The 18,517-nt window shown below is 35.8% G+C and overlaps 1 protein-coding gene across 1 annotated transcript in view; it reads left to right on the forward strand.

Annotated features, from left to right (window-relative positions):
- The window catches only part of LOC107548663 (nucleoside diphosphate kinase 7-like), a 36,972-nt gene that overhangs the window by 16,099 nt on the left and 2,356 nt on the right, over window positions 1-18,517 (forward strand). Inside the window, exon 10 of the mRNA XM_016229436.1 lies at window positions 1,717-1,818. Within this exon, the coding sequence (XP_016084922.1) occupies window positions 1,717-1,818 (102 nt within the window). The remainder of the gene's footprint in view (window positions 1-1,716; window positions 1,819-18,517) is intronic.

Here is an 18,517-nt window from a genome sequence, read left to right on the forward strand (position 1 = left end):
TCCTGTTGGCTATTAAGTGTCAATAAATTGCTTTCTTGTCTTAAAATTTTAGCCGAATAGCAATCATTTATTCTGATAACGTCTGCACAAGTCTTTTAGACCAAATATAAGCCATTTTTGGTTCAGGGTCATTAAAGCCAGAGGCTATTTTGGTGTACAGGACCTTGTCTGTTGCCGTGAAGACTCTTCAACATATTGATTGCCTCACCTTCACCAAAACACAAGCCTGCACATTGCAGGTGCAAAGTGCCCATGAAACACTTGCACTGAGCTTGCCACTATTTTTAAGCCATAACAGTGTAAGTATGCAAATTGACAGAGTGAGAACTAATGATGGTGTTCTGCAAAAATACATTATTAATCGTCTTCATCTGGCTGCTGGAACAAAGTGCACCAGGGCCAAGCAGATCTTATCGTGATACTTTACAGTTCAGTACAAAGAGCAATTCCACAAGTCTTTTTTTTTCCCCCTTCTTCAAGTAATTTTTCTCTCTTCAAAGATGGCTTTTAGACCTTGTGAAGTTTCTGTAGAATTATAATGTAGTGAACCGTGAACTTCCCAATATTGCATGATGTATTTTGCAACATGTTTCCATATCATCACTCAGTGACTTATCCTCTTATTATGCAATATGTGGCAAAGCCTTTGGTAATAATTTTATAGTAACCTAAAACATAATACTGACTAAGCATAAACCTTGTAAGAACATAAAAGGAATTGCATTCAAATGCTCAGAATCAGATATACATTCCCTGTTATCATTGCATCATGTCATTGTCATTTCATTGTAACAGCACTGCTCATATTGGGTCACATAGGTTGTGGTTACATGCACACTGATATTTCGGGTAAAATGGGGAAGCTCTTTAACTCCTCTAACTTCATTGTTTAACGATAAACTACATGGTTTCATAAAGAACCTTTCTATTGCACAAAATGTACTTTATTGTGGAAAAAGTTTCTTTAAATTTTTAAAATGTTCCTCACACTAAGAACAAATGGTTCTTTTTAGGACTGAAAGGTTCTTTGGGGAACCCAAAATTGTTCTTCCATGGCATTGCTGTGAAAACCCCCTTTGTGGAACCTTTATTTTTAAGAGTTACTCATACAGGTCACAAATGGTTTATGATGGTAATTTAGTGGGTATGTAGTGTTTGCAGCTTTTATTTTGTATATGTCATAAATGTTTGATTTTGAAAAAAGGAACAGGTTCATCTTAAACCCTTCATGAATCATGTCTTTGAAATGCAAAAATGGTTAAAAGCTGACAATTAAAAAAAAAACTTCCTCAATGCTATTATTCTTTTTGAAATCTAAAACTAAAAACTGCCATTGTGGACACCGTAACTGTATGTGAAAGTGGCTCATGGACTGTTTAGTGGTCTGTGCTTAGTGGGCACTTCACATTCACCCCAGAATTCTAATACCCCACAAAGTTATACAGACCCAACACAGAGGCCAACTCATCAAATCAGATTAACAGAGAATGAGAACTAGTCTTGTTGGTTAATAACCTGTTCCAAGAACAATAGCAACAATTGTTTGCTTTGACATCCTTTAATTTATATATTTATTAAGAGGCACACAGGTAACTTGAGTCCTCCAGCTGCTCCAATGTCTTCCCAAGGTCTGTTCAGATAATAAGCTCTTTCATTGGTACAGGCACCGCAGGTAGACCGAGGGAAATCGTTAACTCTTGACTGCTTGTGTTGCAGAATATGGTGGATGAACTTTGTTCCGGACCTTGCATGGCCCTGGAGATCCATGCTACCGATTCACCCAGAACCTTTCGGGATTTCTGTGGACCTGCAGACCCAGTGAGTAACAAGATTGTTCAATCTTGTTATAATGTGTACTTATTTCCTTGGGGGTTCCCAAAACAAAGCTTAAATTATGTATTTATACCCAAAAGCTTAGCATTAATATTTTCAGTTCTCTATTTATATACTGTATGTATATGAGCTTACAACCTCATTGTCATTTCAAGGTTTTATGAAAGGTATAAACGAAACTTAATGGTCCTTCAGTCTCTTGGACTCAGTGACCTCTTTTACCTTAAGTATCTTCTAATCTGTAGCGCTCTAAAGGCGTATCATCTGTACTCCCCTGGTAAAAACCTGTCTGCATCAGACAGTCGAAATGTACACCACCATGAAGGTTTCATCTTGTATGAAATATTAGTCTGCCAACTCTTGTTGCATGACGACTGTTTCCGCTCTAGGTGGCCACCATTCTACCAGCATTCTACTACTGCCAGAGATAGCTTGTAAATGGCAGGTACCAGTCATGATGAACCATTAGATAAGAATTACGATCCTTGCGCCTTGGAGTCCTTTGTCTGGGATTTATCGGCCTTATGCACAGTACTAAAAGGTTTGATAATAATGTGGACTTAGTCATTTTTAGTGTGGCGCTCCCTTATAGTCCAGTTGGTTTCCTGTGATGGTTAAGACAGTGGACTAAAGGCTCTAGAGTTTAGTCTTTCGGTTAAGGACCCGATGAAATTAAAATTAGAGCATTGTTGACTTTTAATCTATGTTTCTTAGCTTTTAGGTTTTGTATATGTACTCATTGAGTTTTAAAAATTAAAGGTATAGTTCACCCAAAAATTAAAATGCTGTCATTAATTACTCACCCTCATGTCGTTCCAAACCCGTAAGACCTTCGTTTATTTTCGGAATACAAATTAAGATATTTTTGATGAAATCTGAGAGCTTTCTCACCCTGCATAGACAGCAATGGAACTACCAGATTCAAGACCCAAAAAGGACTTCTTTATAATAGTCTATGTGACATCAGTGGTTCAACCTTTATTTTATTAAGTTACAAGAATAATTTTTGTGAGCAAAGAATCAATAAATTATTACAATAAAATTAAAATATAAGCATTTTTTAATTCAAGTTGTAAATTATAAAATAAAATAATTAATAATAATAATTAGGGAATGCGTGTAAAGTACAAGCCTAGTTTACATTATAAATAATAGTTTAACATTTCAAATACATTACGAATATGGAAACATTTGGATTTGTGCTGAATGAGACGTGAGTAATAACCTCCAAATACATCTTGCCAAACCCGCGCTCGCTCCGTCTCGTATGCACGCACACATGCACTGTCACGATCTAATGCACTGTAAATGCTGGATTTTTAAAAACAAATAGGCCTACCGGAACGCAAAAATTTTAAATCTGACATTTTCCGGAACAGGATCCAGCAGGATCAAATTAAGTACTGGTCATAATACTCACATAAAAATGTTTCATGTTAGCAACAGTGTGTTTTGCTGCAGCAGCGCCGATGGAAGCGGTTCACTGACTGCGCAGCACAGCCACATGCGCCAGTTACGTTTGGGATAATTTTATTTTAAATGCCATAATGTCAGTTGAAAACATTGCAATAGTGTTTTAAAATACAATAACGAGCACCATGAAACCATTTAAAGAGGTGCGTTCAGCGGTCTCCATGTCGGGATAGGAAACAGTCAACAAAGTAAAATGATCTCGACTCTCTTCATTTTATCAAATGATCATAATCAAATCTATTAATTTTACAATCCTGCTACTAGCATTTTATTCAGACTAAATCCCCTTTAATTCAGGTGAGAAAGTGGCTTTTGCACATCCTGTCATGCCGGTGACTGTGTGCTGCTGCAATAGACGCATTTTGCTGCATTAAAGTTAACGATTAATCTATTAACTGATCGTTAATTTAAACGACGATCGATCATGGAAATGATCGAAAATTTACATCCCTAATAATAATACATATTACATTTTATAATGAAATATATAAATAATAACAATTTGTCTTCCAGAATAAACTTACTCCAGAATAACGAGGTATATCAACATTTTTGTGTGATAAAATGCTCTTTAGAATCAGAATTCCTGCCTCTAAATTAGCAATGGAAAGTAGCAAATCATGGTTAATGTCTGTGACATAAGCTGAAGGCAAGCTCTTTAATATGTGCCATCACAAATAGCTGATTCAATGCAAAATATAACACCCATCAAAAGGCAGTGCATTGATTTGGAATGATTAAACTGACTGGAACTAACTGTGCATTAAATGGTTTTAACACACAACTTCCAACGAATCAGCTTGCTTACTTCCCACTTAGGTTTAGGAGTAAGGAGTAGAGGTGGACCTAAGTTTTTTTTTTTATGTTATGTTTTCAAACAAATCGTACAAATTTCATACAAATTCGCCACCTCGTAAAATAGTTACGAGATCGGATTGGACCTCCAGCAAATTGTCGTGCTGTTAGTGCTTTATTACTCACGAGGGGTGATATTACATGAAATGTTTCTATTGACAACATTTTTCACAGTTTATGCCTTGCACATGTTGATTCTCACCCGCTAGATATTTGTGCTCTTTGACACAAATGGCTTTGATATGCAAAACATGGCTGCAGTGCTGTGACCTTTACAAGGTCAAACTGGATTGCTCAAACATGGGTTCCGGAAAGAACTCCACACTTCTCATTTGATAACCCCACCCTGAGTCCTCCCCACCCTCTCTTCCACACACACTCACATGGCACAGAGGGAAAGAGAGCGAGAGAGCGTGAGAGTGTGTGGTTGGTTTTTAAACACTCTGACAGGCTGTATATCAGTATTGTCTGGTCCCAAAAGCAATACTTAATTATTTGATATCTCGAGTTCTTTTAACTCATGCTCTTTATTTTGACATGTTCTCCTGCTTTCCCCCTCCTTTTGTGCTGGATCTGTGGCTGTATGTCTGTGGTTTATAAACACTGCAGGTGTGTCTAATGGTGTTTATAAAACAGTTATCATTTGATAACCCCACCCTGAGTCCTCCCCACCCTCTCTTCCACACACACTCACATGGCACAGAGGGAAAGAGAGCGAGAGAGCGTGAGAGTGTGTGGTTGGTTTTTAAACACTCTGACAGGCTGTATATCAGTATTGTCTGGTCCCAAAAGCAATACTTAATTATTTGATATCTCACGAGTTCTTTTAACTCATGCTCTTTATTTTGACATGTTCTCCTGCTTTCCCCCTCCTTTTGTGCTGGATCTGTGGCTGCATGTCTGTGGTTTATAAACACTGCAAGTATTATGTGTAAAACAGTTATTATGTGTGTTTTGGGGAGATAGACTGGTCTAAATATTGTACCGTAAAACTGTGTATAAATGAGGGGTTACCACCTATTACTTTCCATTCACTGAATCACACTAAACACATATACAACACAACAGTGTGCTGAACCGCCTTTTACATCTATTTATACATTTATAAAGCTTTGTAGTAGTGTTTAGAACAAATTCAGTCATTTATGCTAAATTGTAGCACAGCTAATAACAGGGTATGTACAATACTGTATCTTGTTGCCTTTTTATTTAAAGTACGTTATAGTGTTATTTTAATATTATTTATATACTATTATAGTATTTATAATTTTTTTAAATGATCTTTTTCATTTTAGTTTAAGATTTTGTCATTTTATTAGTTGGTCAAATTTAGCTTTAATCTATTTTTATTTCAGTTTTAGTAATTGTACTACTTAAACTTATTTACTCAAACTTTGCAGTTATTTGTCAAGACCTTGTTTTTTAAATTTAGTTTTAAGTTTAAGTTTATAATTTAGTATTTCTATTTTATTTCAGCTTTATTTCAATGAAAGAAAATTATTTTAAGTTTTCATTTAGTTTCAATTCATTGTTTTATTTGTAGCTTTAGTTAATAATAACAACGCTGGTACACGAGAAAGAGGACATGAAATGGGGGGTGTCATCATGCTATGGCTTGAGCTGTATTTCAACACATCTTGCCTACATCAGAGTGTTACAGCTCTATTTTTGAGCTAGCATACTAACGGCAAGGCCTTTATTCTGAACTGCTCCAACCTGAACAGTCATTCCAGTGTGCTTCATTCTTAAATCAGTGAATGTTCATGCAATAAATGTTTGCTAGAAAAATAGTTTTGTTGATGACCAAATTATTTCAGATTGATGGCAAAATAAAATAGCTAGAGTAGCTACAGAGAGTCCGTCAACTGAAGGTACGTCATCACAGCTGCCAGTGTAGACAGCTCTATTGATTGTAATGGAAGAAATCTTATGATTACATGCATCTAATGTCGACACACCCTAACTAACTTTTTTTTAAAGAAAAAGTTGCATGCAGTTTTGTTTGTTGTTGACATGTTGCATTCGTGCTTTCTGTCTGTAATAAACCTTGTAAAAAAATGTATTAGGCTAGTTTAACAGTCCTTAAGATAATATTGCCGATAACATTAAAGGCCAAACCAAAATACAAAGCCGGATATTAGGATAAACCATTAACACTTTGAGACTCCAGGATTGTGTGAACAAAAAAAGGGGAGAAATATTTTCAGCATTGTTTGTGAAGGATTAGTTGTAGTTCATAAAGAGAGGATAATACTCTTCATCACTGTTTGAGTCTGAAGGCAGGCATGTTTTTCTTTCATTTCAGCCGAAAGTTTCAAAATCCTGTACAAACATAGAAAAATAGTTTTGTTGATGACCAAATTATTTCAGATTGATGGCAAAATAAAATAGCTAGAGTAGCTACAGAGAGTCCGTCAACTGAAGGTACGTCATCACAGCTGCCAGTGTAGACAGCTCTATTGATTGTAATGGAAGAAATCTTATGATTACATGCATCTAATGTCGACACACCCTAACTAACTTTTTTTTAAAGAAAAAGTTGCATGCAGTTTTGTTTGTTGTTGTCACCTAGACTACAGTGACATGTTTGCATTCATGCTTTCTGTCTGTAATAAACCTTGTAAAAAAAATGTATTAGGCTAGTTTAACAGTCCTTAAGATAATATTGCCGATAACATTAAAGACCAAACCAAAATACAAAGCCGGATATTAGGATAAACCATTAACACTTTGAGACTCCAGGATTGTGTGAACAAAAAAAGGGGAGAAATATTTTCAGCATTGTTTGTGAAGGATTAGTTGTAGTTCATAAAGAGAGGATAATACTCTTCATCACTGTTTGAGTCTGAAGGCAGGCATGTTTTTCTTTCATTTCAGCCGAAAGTTTCAAAATCCTGTACAAACACAAAGATTCCATTAATTCAGGTTGGAATGTGTAAAGTTTTGTGAGATCTTGACAGAGCATCATACAGTTTCCTGAGCGCAAGTCGACTTCTTATGACATCTTCTGCAGAGTTGGGAGATGCATATGGTAGATTTTAGGGGGAGAGGTCAGTGTTTGATGACGTGGTTAGTTAGTCTAGATTCAGCATGCTTCACTGACCACCCTTGCCTGGTGACCTCCAGTGGTTTTCCCACTGCTGAACACACTTTAGTGTCATGTAAAGCCTTAACAAATAGTGAAATTGGAAGGTCCATGAGAATAGCCTTGAAAAGTTTATTTTTGATTTAGAGAAAGACTGTATCGGGGAGCAGTGGCACAGCATGATCCATCATATGGTGGACAACAAGAAACAGAAGTAAGAACATTATGCCAGCAACATACCTGAAGATACATGCTTCATTTGGCAGAATTTAGCACATATTGAACCTCTTTGTGTCCTAGTGTAGCACCAGTCCATACCAGTACCATATCAATTATTGACTGATATTAGAGATTTAAAATTATTGGTGTTGGTAATTGTTAATTTCTCTATTCTTACATTCATTTGCCATCATCTAACGCTCTCTTAAAGCTGGAGTATGCAGTTTCTGCACTGTTAGTGTCAACAGAGCAGAATTTCAAAAATCAAGCATATTTTCAAACAACCTTTCGTACGTCACTCCCAGTTTGAACATTGCTAACAAAATTCTTATGGGTCTATAGAAACGAAGGCATGTCTTAACCGTTAAAAGTAGGCTACTTTCAATTTATGGTCCAACTTATTAGAAATACTTTTAACTTGAAGTTTAGCTTACCTGTCAAGAAGAACTCTGCAAGTACATTGGCTCGACTGAAACCCAAACATTCCATCAAATTCCTACATTGTTTTTCCCCATTGTCTGTCTCTGTGTATTTTGGCAAGACTTTTTGCCAAATATACTAAGAATTTTGGCTTGCACTTCTGTAATGAAAAAAGACAGGCAGGTAGGCCACCCTATCATTTTCAGACCGAATATAATGACTGGATGAAGATGTTATAGTCCTGAGACTTCTACAGAATATTTTTTTTAATTATAACACTTTAATTATTGATTGCTATCGGAATGTGAAGAGATTTTCAACCAGTATAGCAAAAATGTTTATGGAAAAACATTGCCTATCCTAACTTTAAAGTAATAGTTTAAACTTTTAAAGTAACACTAATAATTTAATCACACTGTTAAATATAATCTTTAGCAAATCTCAAAATGAATAGCCATTTTTCTTATTGTACATTATGTTTTTGGGATGTCTAAATCAACTTGTAGCATTTAAAATGACTAAAAAATAAATATTTTGGATGTATTTAGATAAAATGGTGTAGAATTTTATTATTGGCCATTTATTAATTGTCAACATAAAGCCGATGTTAATGGTTGTCAGTTATCAGCCATAATTTTTTATACTGGTGCATCCCTAATAAGTAGTTTGTATGCTAAAAATAATTTGGATAAATCTGACTATTATAGTGAGACATCATCCTTTCCACACCCTACGGGATTTTACACTAGCCATAAATCAGACTTTGCTCCCAGCTTTGGTCATTTTCATTGTCACCTTCTCGTTTTGAGAGCAGTCTCACTTCTAGGTACATGTTAAGGTATTTTTTACCAATATTTTTTTCAAGGATGTGTTTTCCGAACACTGTTTTCTCCTCTATTTGTAATGTAGTTTTGCTGGTTTTCAGGAATGATATCAGTTGTGGAACACTGCTTCTTTCCAGTGCCTTGATGTTACAGATCACTTTATCAAGTTGATAGAAGTGAAGAAGAGCAAGCGGATATGCGTGACGGTAGTGAAAAATTCATAATGGTGGTTCTTGTTGGCATTAAGATCTCCACTCAAGTCACGTATTGAGAGTTTTTGCCTTTCTTATTCCAGCTTGTTATGATAGTATTGTTCAGTGTAACCAGATTCTCTGACTCAAGTGTATGTGTACACAAGGAAATGGTGTCTTTCTAGACAAAACTTCCTTGAACAAGTTACAAGGTTGTGTCTAAATGTGTGAAATTGTATTCTGCTGTTTTATTAGAACAGACCAACCTCACAAAAGAATAAATTCACTGGTTCCTGTGTAAATACCTGCTGTTATTGTCTGCCTTTCTGCATTAATTTACATTCTGTATGTGTCTGTTTGAACTTGATACGGTTCAAGGTTGACTTTTGTCCAAGGTTGTACAGAAGAAACTAGCCATTTGTTTTCTGTGTGAGAATGCACCGAGGTCCTGTTCTCTTAGTTGTGTTTAAGTCTCATATGGTGTTGGAGTTCATGAATAATGTATTGTGCCGTCAGATCGTATCAACTGACAAAGTTCAACTGAATGCCTGTCAATGACTGACTGGCTTTCAGCTCCAGATGCCAAAATACTGTAACAGAACCTCCACCTGGAAACGAAGGTAACTTACTTGTAACATAGTAAACCTATACAGTGGGAATGTAACCGTGCCCGATTTGTCACAGACAATGGTGATAAGATAAAGGATTAGATGTTTGGACACAGTGTTTGTGCTTTAGACGAGAGAACATGCTCCTATAGAGCATTTTGTGTATTCATGTCCTCCAGTCGTATCAAAAGTAAACACAATGGTATACGGAGGCAGAATTATGTATTTAATACAGCACTACAGTGTAAGGTCAAGTGTGTGAATTATTTTTGAATGCTCTGAGTTCAGTTTTATAGGATGTTAGTAATCTGGTGTGCTTGTTCTAGTATGGCTCTGTGTTAGTCAAGGCCTGTGTTGCCTTCTACTCAGAGAAACAAAGCACAATTGACACTGTTGTCTCACGTGTTTTCTGTACAGTCTTGTTAGATCTGTCTGTGAGAAATTTGATGGGCCAACATGTCATAGCCTGCAACTAAAGAGCAAAGGCAATTAGTAACAATGAGGTTTTTCCTGGATTAGTGTATTTGACAAGGCATGAGTCACTCAAGTACAAATAACTGAATGTGCTGTAGATGGTTCTCTAATGTTCAGGCAAAATGCTGTTCAGAAGTGTTTCTAGTAAGAGCAGTTGCTTTTTACCAACGTTCAATAGTTTGGGGGTCTGTAAGACTTCTGTGAAAGCAAAGCTGAATTTTCAGCAGTCACTCCAGTCTTCAGTGTCACATGGTCCTTCAGAAATCATTCTGATAGGCTGATTTGGTGCTCAAGAAACATTTTGTATTATTATCAGTGTTGAAAACTGTTGTGCTGCTTAATATTTTTGTGGAAACCTTGATACATGTTTTTCAGGATTCTTTGATATATGGAAATAAAAAGTAACAGCATTTATTTGAAGAAGAAATCTTTTGTAACTTATAAAAGTCTTTAATGTCACTTTGATCAATTTAATGTCTTAATTTCTTAAAAAAAAAAAAAAAAGTACTGTCCCAAACTTTTGAGCGGTAGTGTCTTTACATAGGCAGAGTCCCACGCTTCTATCCTAAATTGTGTTTAACTCTTGCAGAAAAGCATTATTTCTCAGGCTGGTCCAGCTGATGTGCATTCAAGAGTACATAAATAGGTCTCTATGAAAAATATAATTAGTTCTTTTAACTGTAAGGTTTTGAATATTATGATTTATCCCATTTGTTTTACACCTTGTCTCTGTACATAGTGCATTTTATTTCAAAAGATCAAGGAAAATTATACTTTTCATAAATTAGCCATCAATTTCTGACCTGGCCAAAGAATATACTATAAAATAAGTTCTTACCCATATTTAAAAATGTATGCTTGTCATAATATATATTTTAATTGGAATTATAATTGAATTTTTCAATTATATCTCCTGCTTGATATTTTGTTTCATAAGTAGTATAAGTGGCTTATGGCAGAATAAATAGCTCTCTAACGGTATCTGCCCATGTACATTTCCTGTTGTAAACCAAGGAAATGAATAGGTTATTCAATCAATCAGGGTTTAATTGTGATGTCGGTTGGTGCTGAGGGCTAGCATGTGTCAGTGCTGTAAGCATGTGACCATAAAGGCAGGGTCGTGGAGACCTGTAGTTACCATGGCGGTGCTCCCTTAGGAAGCTCCAGTGCCGTCCCACAGCATCGATTGCTGCTTAATTAAGGCCCTCTTACATCAGAGCGGCACCAGTCACAGGGAGTGAGTGAGCCATGTGACCGGGACTGAACTGGAACTGCCTCGTACAATCTGCCCATCATCTGCCACCAAATTAGCTCAGAGCCGTCTGTTTCCTAATGATAGGAAAGCCTGTTTTGGTTTGTTGTTGATAATTTTGCCTGTTGAAAATTTCATCATTGGCAAAGAAATAGTCTCTATCACCACATAAACTTTGTTGTCGTGCCTTAAATTGTGCTCAAAATAGCAAAATTCTGAGGGGCAAAAAGGTTAATTGACACAAAAGTCATTTTCAAACCAAACAGCTTTCTATTGGTCAGTTCAGCTAATTTGAGTGATCAACTTGAACCCACTGCAAAATCTGCATAGGGACATATTTCGCCCTCACACGAAATTCCCAGTCACATGAATTCCCGTTGAAATGCCTGGATTTCGCTGGATTTTCGAAAATTGCAGAAGAACGGTAAATGCGACTGACCTTTTAAACAAATTGCGACTTTGTTCCTTGCCATTTACCTGAAGCTTCTTATTCAAATGACTTCCAAGTATGCTAATTACATGGACAATTCCCTTGCCACCACCGGTGTTGAACGGTTTTGTTCGAGGGCATGTTGGTGAAAGCAAAATTGTGACGTCATTAATTCTCAAGGTCCTACATCATTCATTTGGGACTAAAGGTTACCATCAGTTTTTCACTTAAACTAAAACTTAATATCTCAGAAGACCCTGTTATTGACCTAACCAAATCTATTTTACATGAGGTTCGGTATTTTAAACCATGTGGTGAGACAGGCCTTGGTTTGAAATGTACAATTGTTGGTGATTGGTCTAGAAAGGCCCATCTTGGCATGGTTGGGATTACAAAAGGACCTCTTAAATGAAATGAATCTGTTGCTCGTTAATTAACATAGACACAAAGCAGATTAGCACATTGACTATTTTAATAGCTGTGAAGTGAGAGCCTTCTGTGAAGGAGATACTGCAACCTCATTTGATAACCATGGCTGTTTTTACAGGTAAGAGGTGGCATCGACGTGCACCGTAAACTAAAAGATTCTGACCTAGTGGCCAGCTTTAGTGTCATCTAAATGTCTGAGACTACACTAAAAATCTTATATTTACCATCTAATTTACACTACTGTTTAGATTTTGGGGGGAATTTTTTTTTCTTGTGGTCTCCAAGGCTGCTTTTTTTAACAAAAGTACAGTATATTTCAAATACAGTATTATAGAAATAAAACATTTAAAGGAGACATATTATGCCCCTTTTTACAATATGTAATATAAGTCTCTGGTGTCCCCAGGATGTGTCTGTGAAGTTTCAGCTCAAAATACTCCACAGATCATTTATTATATCATTTTGAAAATGCCTATTTTGAGTGGAAGCAGAAACACGCTGTTTTTCGGGCCTGTCTCTTTAAATGCAAATGAGCTGCTGCTCCCCTCCCCCTTTTCCAGAATAGAGCTGCTGCCATTACAGCTGGTAACTGCTAAAAACATCTGTTATGGTTCTGATTATCATGTTTATCCTGCTGAAATCATGCGTTTTATAAGTTTAAACTTCTGATATACGGTTTTCTGAGTCCACACAAGCACACGGACAGAAAGCGACCACCACACAGCATGTGAGTACTAAACTAAGTTCTCATTCACACACAAGCTTACGTTAAAAACACACACAAGTTACAAAAACAGTAATTTATGTCTGTGAAGGTAAACAGCTGGGAAATAAATCGCATGTTTATTTTAGATCTGTGTGTCAGCAGCAATATACAGTAAATAAATCAATAAATCCACTGCTCTCTTATCTCCTCTGAGGCTGGGACTCTAAACCGTGTTCTGTGCTCGTCTGTGCAGCCAAAGACAGAACAGTTAGCATGCTTTGCTCAAACTTTCGCCATGGCATTAGAGCTGGTACACCGTTGTCGCTTGCGAAAACACAATAACGGCGCCATGGGTGTAAACTTACAGATTAAGGGGCAGTAATATTATAATGAGATCACTTTGCAACGTCACCAAGGGAGCGAAATCAGACGCGCTCGTTTTCTCAGACGCTTGCAGAAAAAGGCTTCCCAAAACAAAGTTACTAGGTTAATCTTTTTCACATTTCCTTGGTTGGTAGATGCTGATGTGACCTGATTATAGCACTTAACCTGGAAAAGTCAGATTTTCATGATACGTCACCTTAAATTTTTTTTATTTTTAAAATGTAATTTTGCAGTCAGACTAAAACAATAATTTGGCTATTTAAAACAAAGCCCTGTTAAGAAAAATGTTCTGATGAAATGTACACTACACTACATACAAGTGAATTATTTTTAAAAACCATGAATGCTTTACATTGATCAAAGTCAGTAAAGACATTTATAACATTACAAATGATTTCTATTTCAAATAATTGCTCAAATCTTTGTATTCATCAATTAATCCTGAAAAAAAGCCTATTTCCGCAAAAATGTTATCCACCACGACTGTTTTCAGTGTTAAAAATGATTCTTGAGCACCAAATAAGCATATTAGAATGATTTCTGAATGACACTAAAACTTAAATGGCTAATGGCTGCTGAAAATTTTCATCACATGAATAAATTACATTTTAAAATATTTGAAATGATATTATTTCACAATATTGCTGTTTTACTGTATTTGTGATCATATGAATGCAGCCTTGGTGAGGATAAGGATAAGTCCAGTGTCACATGATGATCCTTCAGAAATCATTCTAATATGCTGATTTGGTGCTCAAGAAACAAATATATTTTTTTCATATTTAGTGTTAAAAACATTTGTTCTTTTTAATATTTTTTGGAAACTGTGATACTTTTTTTTTCAAAATTCTTTGATAAATAGGAAGTTCAAAAGTGCAGCATTTATTTAAAAAATAAATCTTTTGTAATAATGTAGAAGTCTGTACTGTTCCTTTTGATCAATTGAATGAATTATTTTCTGAATAAAATTAATGAAAGGTTTTAAGAATAATGGAATATTATGACAAAAATGACTACAAAATATTAAGAATTCTGCACGATTTCTAGGAATTGTTATGCTGATAATAATGAAAAAATATATTAAATTAGAAAATGCAAAAAAAAAAAAATCATTGATAGTATGCTTTTGCATTTTATACTAGTGTTCTCTAACTTTTGCACACAATAGGATCAGCTGACATTCTGATCAGGCACATAAAGGGTTAAATATGAGGAGTTTAAGTCTGGAACAGTACAGTCTGCTAACTTGAACTGACACCCAGATTGTCTTTCACCCATTTGACCAATTAAGGCTAGTTTACCCATATAGTGTAAATTTGTCTTTCTAAATCATAGTTATTTTAGTTTTCAATAATTTGTGATGATTGCCAAATACTTTTAAATGGCCCTGAGAGTCATTTTAGTGTGAGAGAACAGATATTCATATACTCGGCTCTAGCACTGGGACGTCTCTCTGAAATGGGCCCCATTTTATCAGTGAACAGTGAGAGGAGGATTTGTGAGGTAACCATTTTTTTCCCTCGGTCTAAATAGTGTTACGTCAGTGTGTCTCTATTGACATTTACTTTATGTTCCGTGTGGTGGGGTGAGAGAGGTTTAGTGTGTATATGCAGTGTGTCTGGCAACGGCACCTATTTAGAATACGAACACACACACACTATGAATGTTGAGGTCAAACTGCAGCCATCAGAAATGGATATCACCAACATGGATATCTCAGTCATACAAAAGTGTTGATTTAAACACTATTCCCAAAAGAATTGCATGTGACAGCGAGGCAGTGAGAGGTGAAATTAACTCCCTTAGCTTGTTTGTTTGGAACCGTAGCCTGTAGTTTGTGTGTGACCGTCAGTGTTTGGGCTTGGCAGGACTCATTACAGTGACATTAAGCTCAGTAGCTGCAGGTCACTTACGGGTAACTAACGCTATTATAGTGAGCCAGCTTTGCCAGGAATTGTCTCAGCACTGAAAATGAACCTTACTGCCAGCAAATGTATGCGTGTTTGCATGTTTTCAAAGTTCAATTGCAGTCAGACTAAAACAATAATTTGGCTATTTAAAACAAAGCCCTGTTAAGAAAAATGTTCTGATGAAATGTACACTACACTACATACAAGTGAATTATTTTTAAAAACCATGAATGCTTTACATTGATCAAAGTCAGTAAAGACATTTATAACATTACAAATGATTTCTATTTCAAATAATTGCTAAAATCTTTGTATTCATCAATTAATCCTGAAAAAAAGCCTGTTTCCGCAAAAATGTTATCCACCACGACTGTTTTCAGTGTTAAAAATTATTCTTGAGCACCAAATAAGCATATTAGAATGATTTCTGAATGACACTAAAACTTAAATGGCTAATGGCTGCTGAAAATTTTCATCACATGAATAAATTACATTTTAAAATATTTGAAATGATATTATTTCACAATATTGCTGTTTTACTGTATTTGTGATCATATGAATGCAGCCTTGGTGAGGATAAGGATAAGGCAAATTTTCAAACTTCAAAAAGTATGGTGGCAGTAATATGCTAAATCAGATGGTAAGCATGGTGCTTTGATGTTTACCATAGTACTAGATGATAAACTACTCATGTACCATTAGGGCTGGGTTTTGACACAAATTTCACGATTCGATTCGATTCTCATTCACAAGCTTGCTATTCGATTCGATTACCAATTCGATTCGATTCAATATCGATTATTTTGGATATATATCAGGTACAGTACATGCCAAATTTTCTCAAGGAAAAAAAAATCTCTTAACTAATGCTGTAAAATATACATGAGAGTCAGTTGGTTCTACATTACTATAATATTAGGTTAAAATTGACTGGTTAAAATTGTTAAAATTGAATGATTTGTTAAAATTACACTTAAAGGTTTTAAAATAATAAAGTTACAATTACATAATATTTCTACTTCAATTCGTTTTTTTGAAATATAAACATAATGGTGGCTGTCATAAAAACTTGATGGGTTTATTCAAACATAAATTAAACATTGAAGAACAGTACAATTTATAATGAATATGTTATATGGTGCATATATTTAGCTAAATGTTTATTTTTCTATCTGACTAATGAGTTTATGGTCACCGAATATGTTTTTTCTGAGGTAAATGTGACATTACGTGACATTGTTTACAAGCCGTTATATTGACGTCTTTGCGCGGCTGAAACACTGATTGAGCGATTACATGAGACGGGATACAGCTTGTAAAGTTATACTCTTTCTTTTAACTTACCTTCGGATGTTTAGTCATGTTTATTTTGTGCTGAAACTGGTATTAATGTGGAGGAGATGATCAGTTCACGTGCGCCTCGCGCTGCCGCGTCTGTTGATCGAGGCGCTACAGTGATCTGTCAATTCACATTAAACAGCGCCAAAACGGCATTTATTGTTTGAATACTGCAATACAATGGAAATCTGAGACTTTGTTTCATATTAAAAGTACCAAAGCACAATGCTTATTGCGATACATTGGCTGGGGAATGCCCTTCAACGTTCCGTCCATTAATTGAAAACAGGCTAGAATAATCGATTCTTGGGATTTAAGAATCGATATCGTTTCATAAAAATGAGAATCGATTAATATCGAGATATCAATATTTTTTTTTACCCAGCCTTATGTACCATGTTATATATACGTTTTAGCATATTTTTTTCTTATTGCTGTACTAGCACCGTGTTGCATTTGAATTTTTAATGTTTTTCTCTTTTGTTGACATTTAGACTGCCAGTATTGCCTACAAAAACTGTTCATAATTTAAAACAAGCAATCCTGAGATGTGTGTTAGTCATCTGTTTGATCAAATGAGGATGTGCCTCATTACTAAGAACCGAATGAAGCTTGCTAATGTCGTTATACTTGTATCCATGACATCAGATTCTCTGTCTTGTTTTAAAGTAATCAAAAGAAGACATTATATCTAGATAAAACTAAAGAAAGGAAGGATTTCATTGTCTTCGTGTTCCTTTTCTAAGTCAAAAAGATAAGGATAATTACTAACCAGCAAGAGTCTCTAATTATGCCAAAGCTTAAGAAAGGAAACCATATGTTACAGACAGTGCTCTTTATTGAAAGCAAAACACTAATTTTGCCTCAGACTTTCTCTCATGACAATGTGTGGTCGCTTAATACTCCCTCTTTGTTTGAACTGTGTGGTCCTCAGCAAGTTCCAGGCCACTGAAATGTAAATTCAGAGATCAAAATGGAAGTGACAAAATGGGTGTGGCTAAGGAAACCCAATTTATTTACATGTAGATAACCCGTCCCTCATGGGCGGTGATGGGGAGTTAAATTTCCTACTGGTAGAGATTAGCAGAGGACAGCAGAGCCGCCGGGGTTTGTGTCCTCAGGAACATTTCATTTCATCATGTTCCATTTTAGCCTAAGCCAGTTGGCCAGCTGAGCTCTGAATGAGAAGCACATGTGAGCGTGAATTAAAGACAAGACCTGGTATTAGTCCAACATTCTGCTGAAAGGGCAGTGAAATATAAACTCAAAGTAAGCTCAGCCAAGACCCCTTGAACTACTGTAAAGCTGTAATGGCTGGGGAGCAGTATTTGTTTAACATTTGTGCACCTTTGTAAAGATGATCATATATATATATATTTTTTTTTTAAATCGCTTATACCATTACACTCAACTACATCAGTTCCATTTTGTTGCTTGTCTGAAGTCCTAAATGTGAGACTTTTTTTTTTTTTTTGCTGGATGACAGCATGCCCAGAATGTTGAGCAGCCTGCTCTTTTTGCCAGCCTGGTGTTAATGTCAGTTTGAGACTAGCTTGACCAGAGAAAATAACACAGCAGGTTGGGTTTCACACAAGTAATGTCACGATTCTGAATTAACTTAAAACTGTTTTCATTTGGGATGCACTGATATGGCCGCCGGGGTTTGTGTCCTCAGGAACATTTCATTTCATCATGTTCCATTTTAGCCTAAGCCAGTTGGCCAGCTGAGCTCTGAATGAGAAGCACATGTGAGCGTGAATTAAAGACAAGACCTGGTATTAGTCCAACATTCTGCTGAAAGGGCAGTGAAATATAAACTCAAAGTAAGCTCAGCCAAGACCCCTTGAACTACTGTAAAGCTGTAATGGCTGGGGAGCAGTATTTGTTTAACATTTGTGCACCTTTGTAAAGATGATCATATATATATATTTTTTTATTAAATCGCTTATACCATTACACTCAACTACATCAGTTCCATTTTGTTGCTTGTGTCTGAAGTCCTAAATGTGAGACTTTTTTTTTTTTTTTGCTGGATGACAGCATGCCCAGAATGTTGAGCAGCCTGCTCTTTTTGCCATCCTGGTGT

Source organism: Sinocyclocheilus grahami, unplaced genomic scaffold (genome assembly GCF_001515645.1).
Source record: "Sinocyclocheilus grahami isolate Dianchi unplaced genomic scaffold, SAMN03320097.WGS_v1.1 scaffold352.1, whole genome shotgun sequence".
NCBI classification, from domain to species: Eukaryota; Metazoa; Chordata; class Actinopteri; order Cypriniformes; family Cyprinidae; genus Sinocyclocheilus; species Sinocyclocheilus grahami.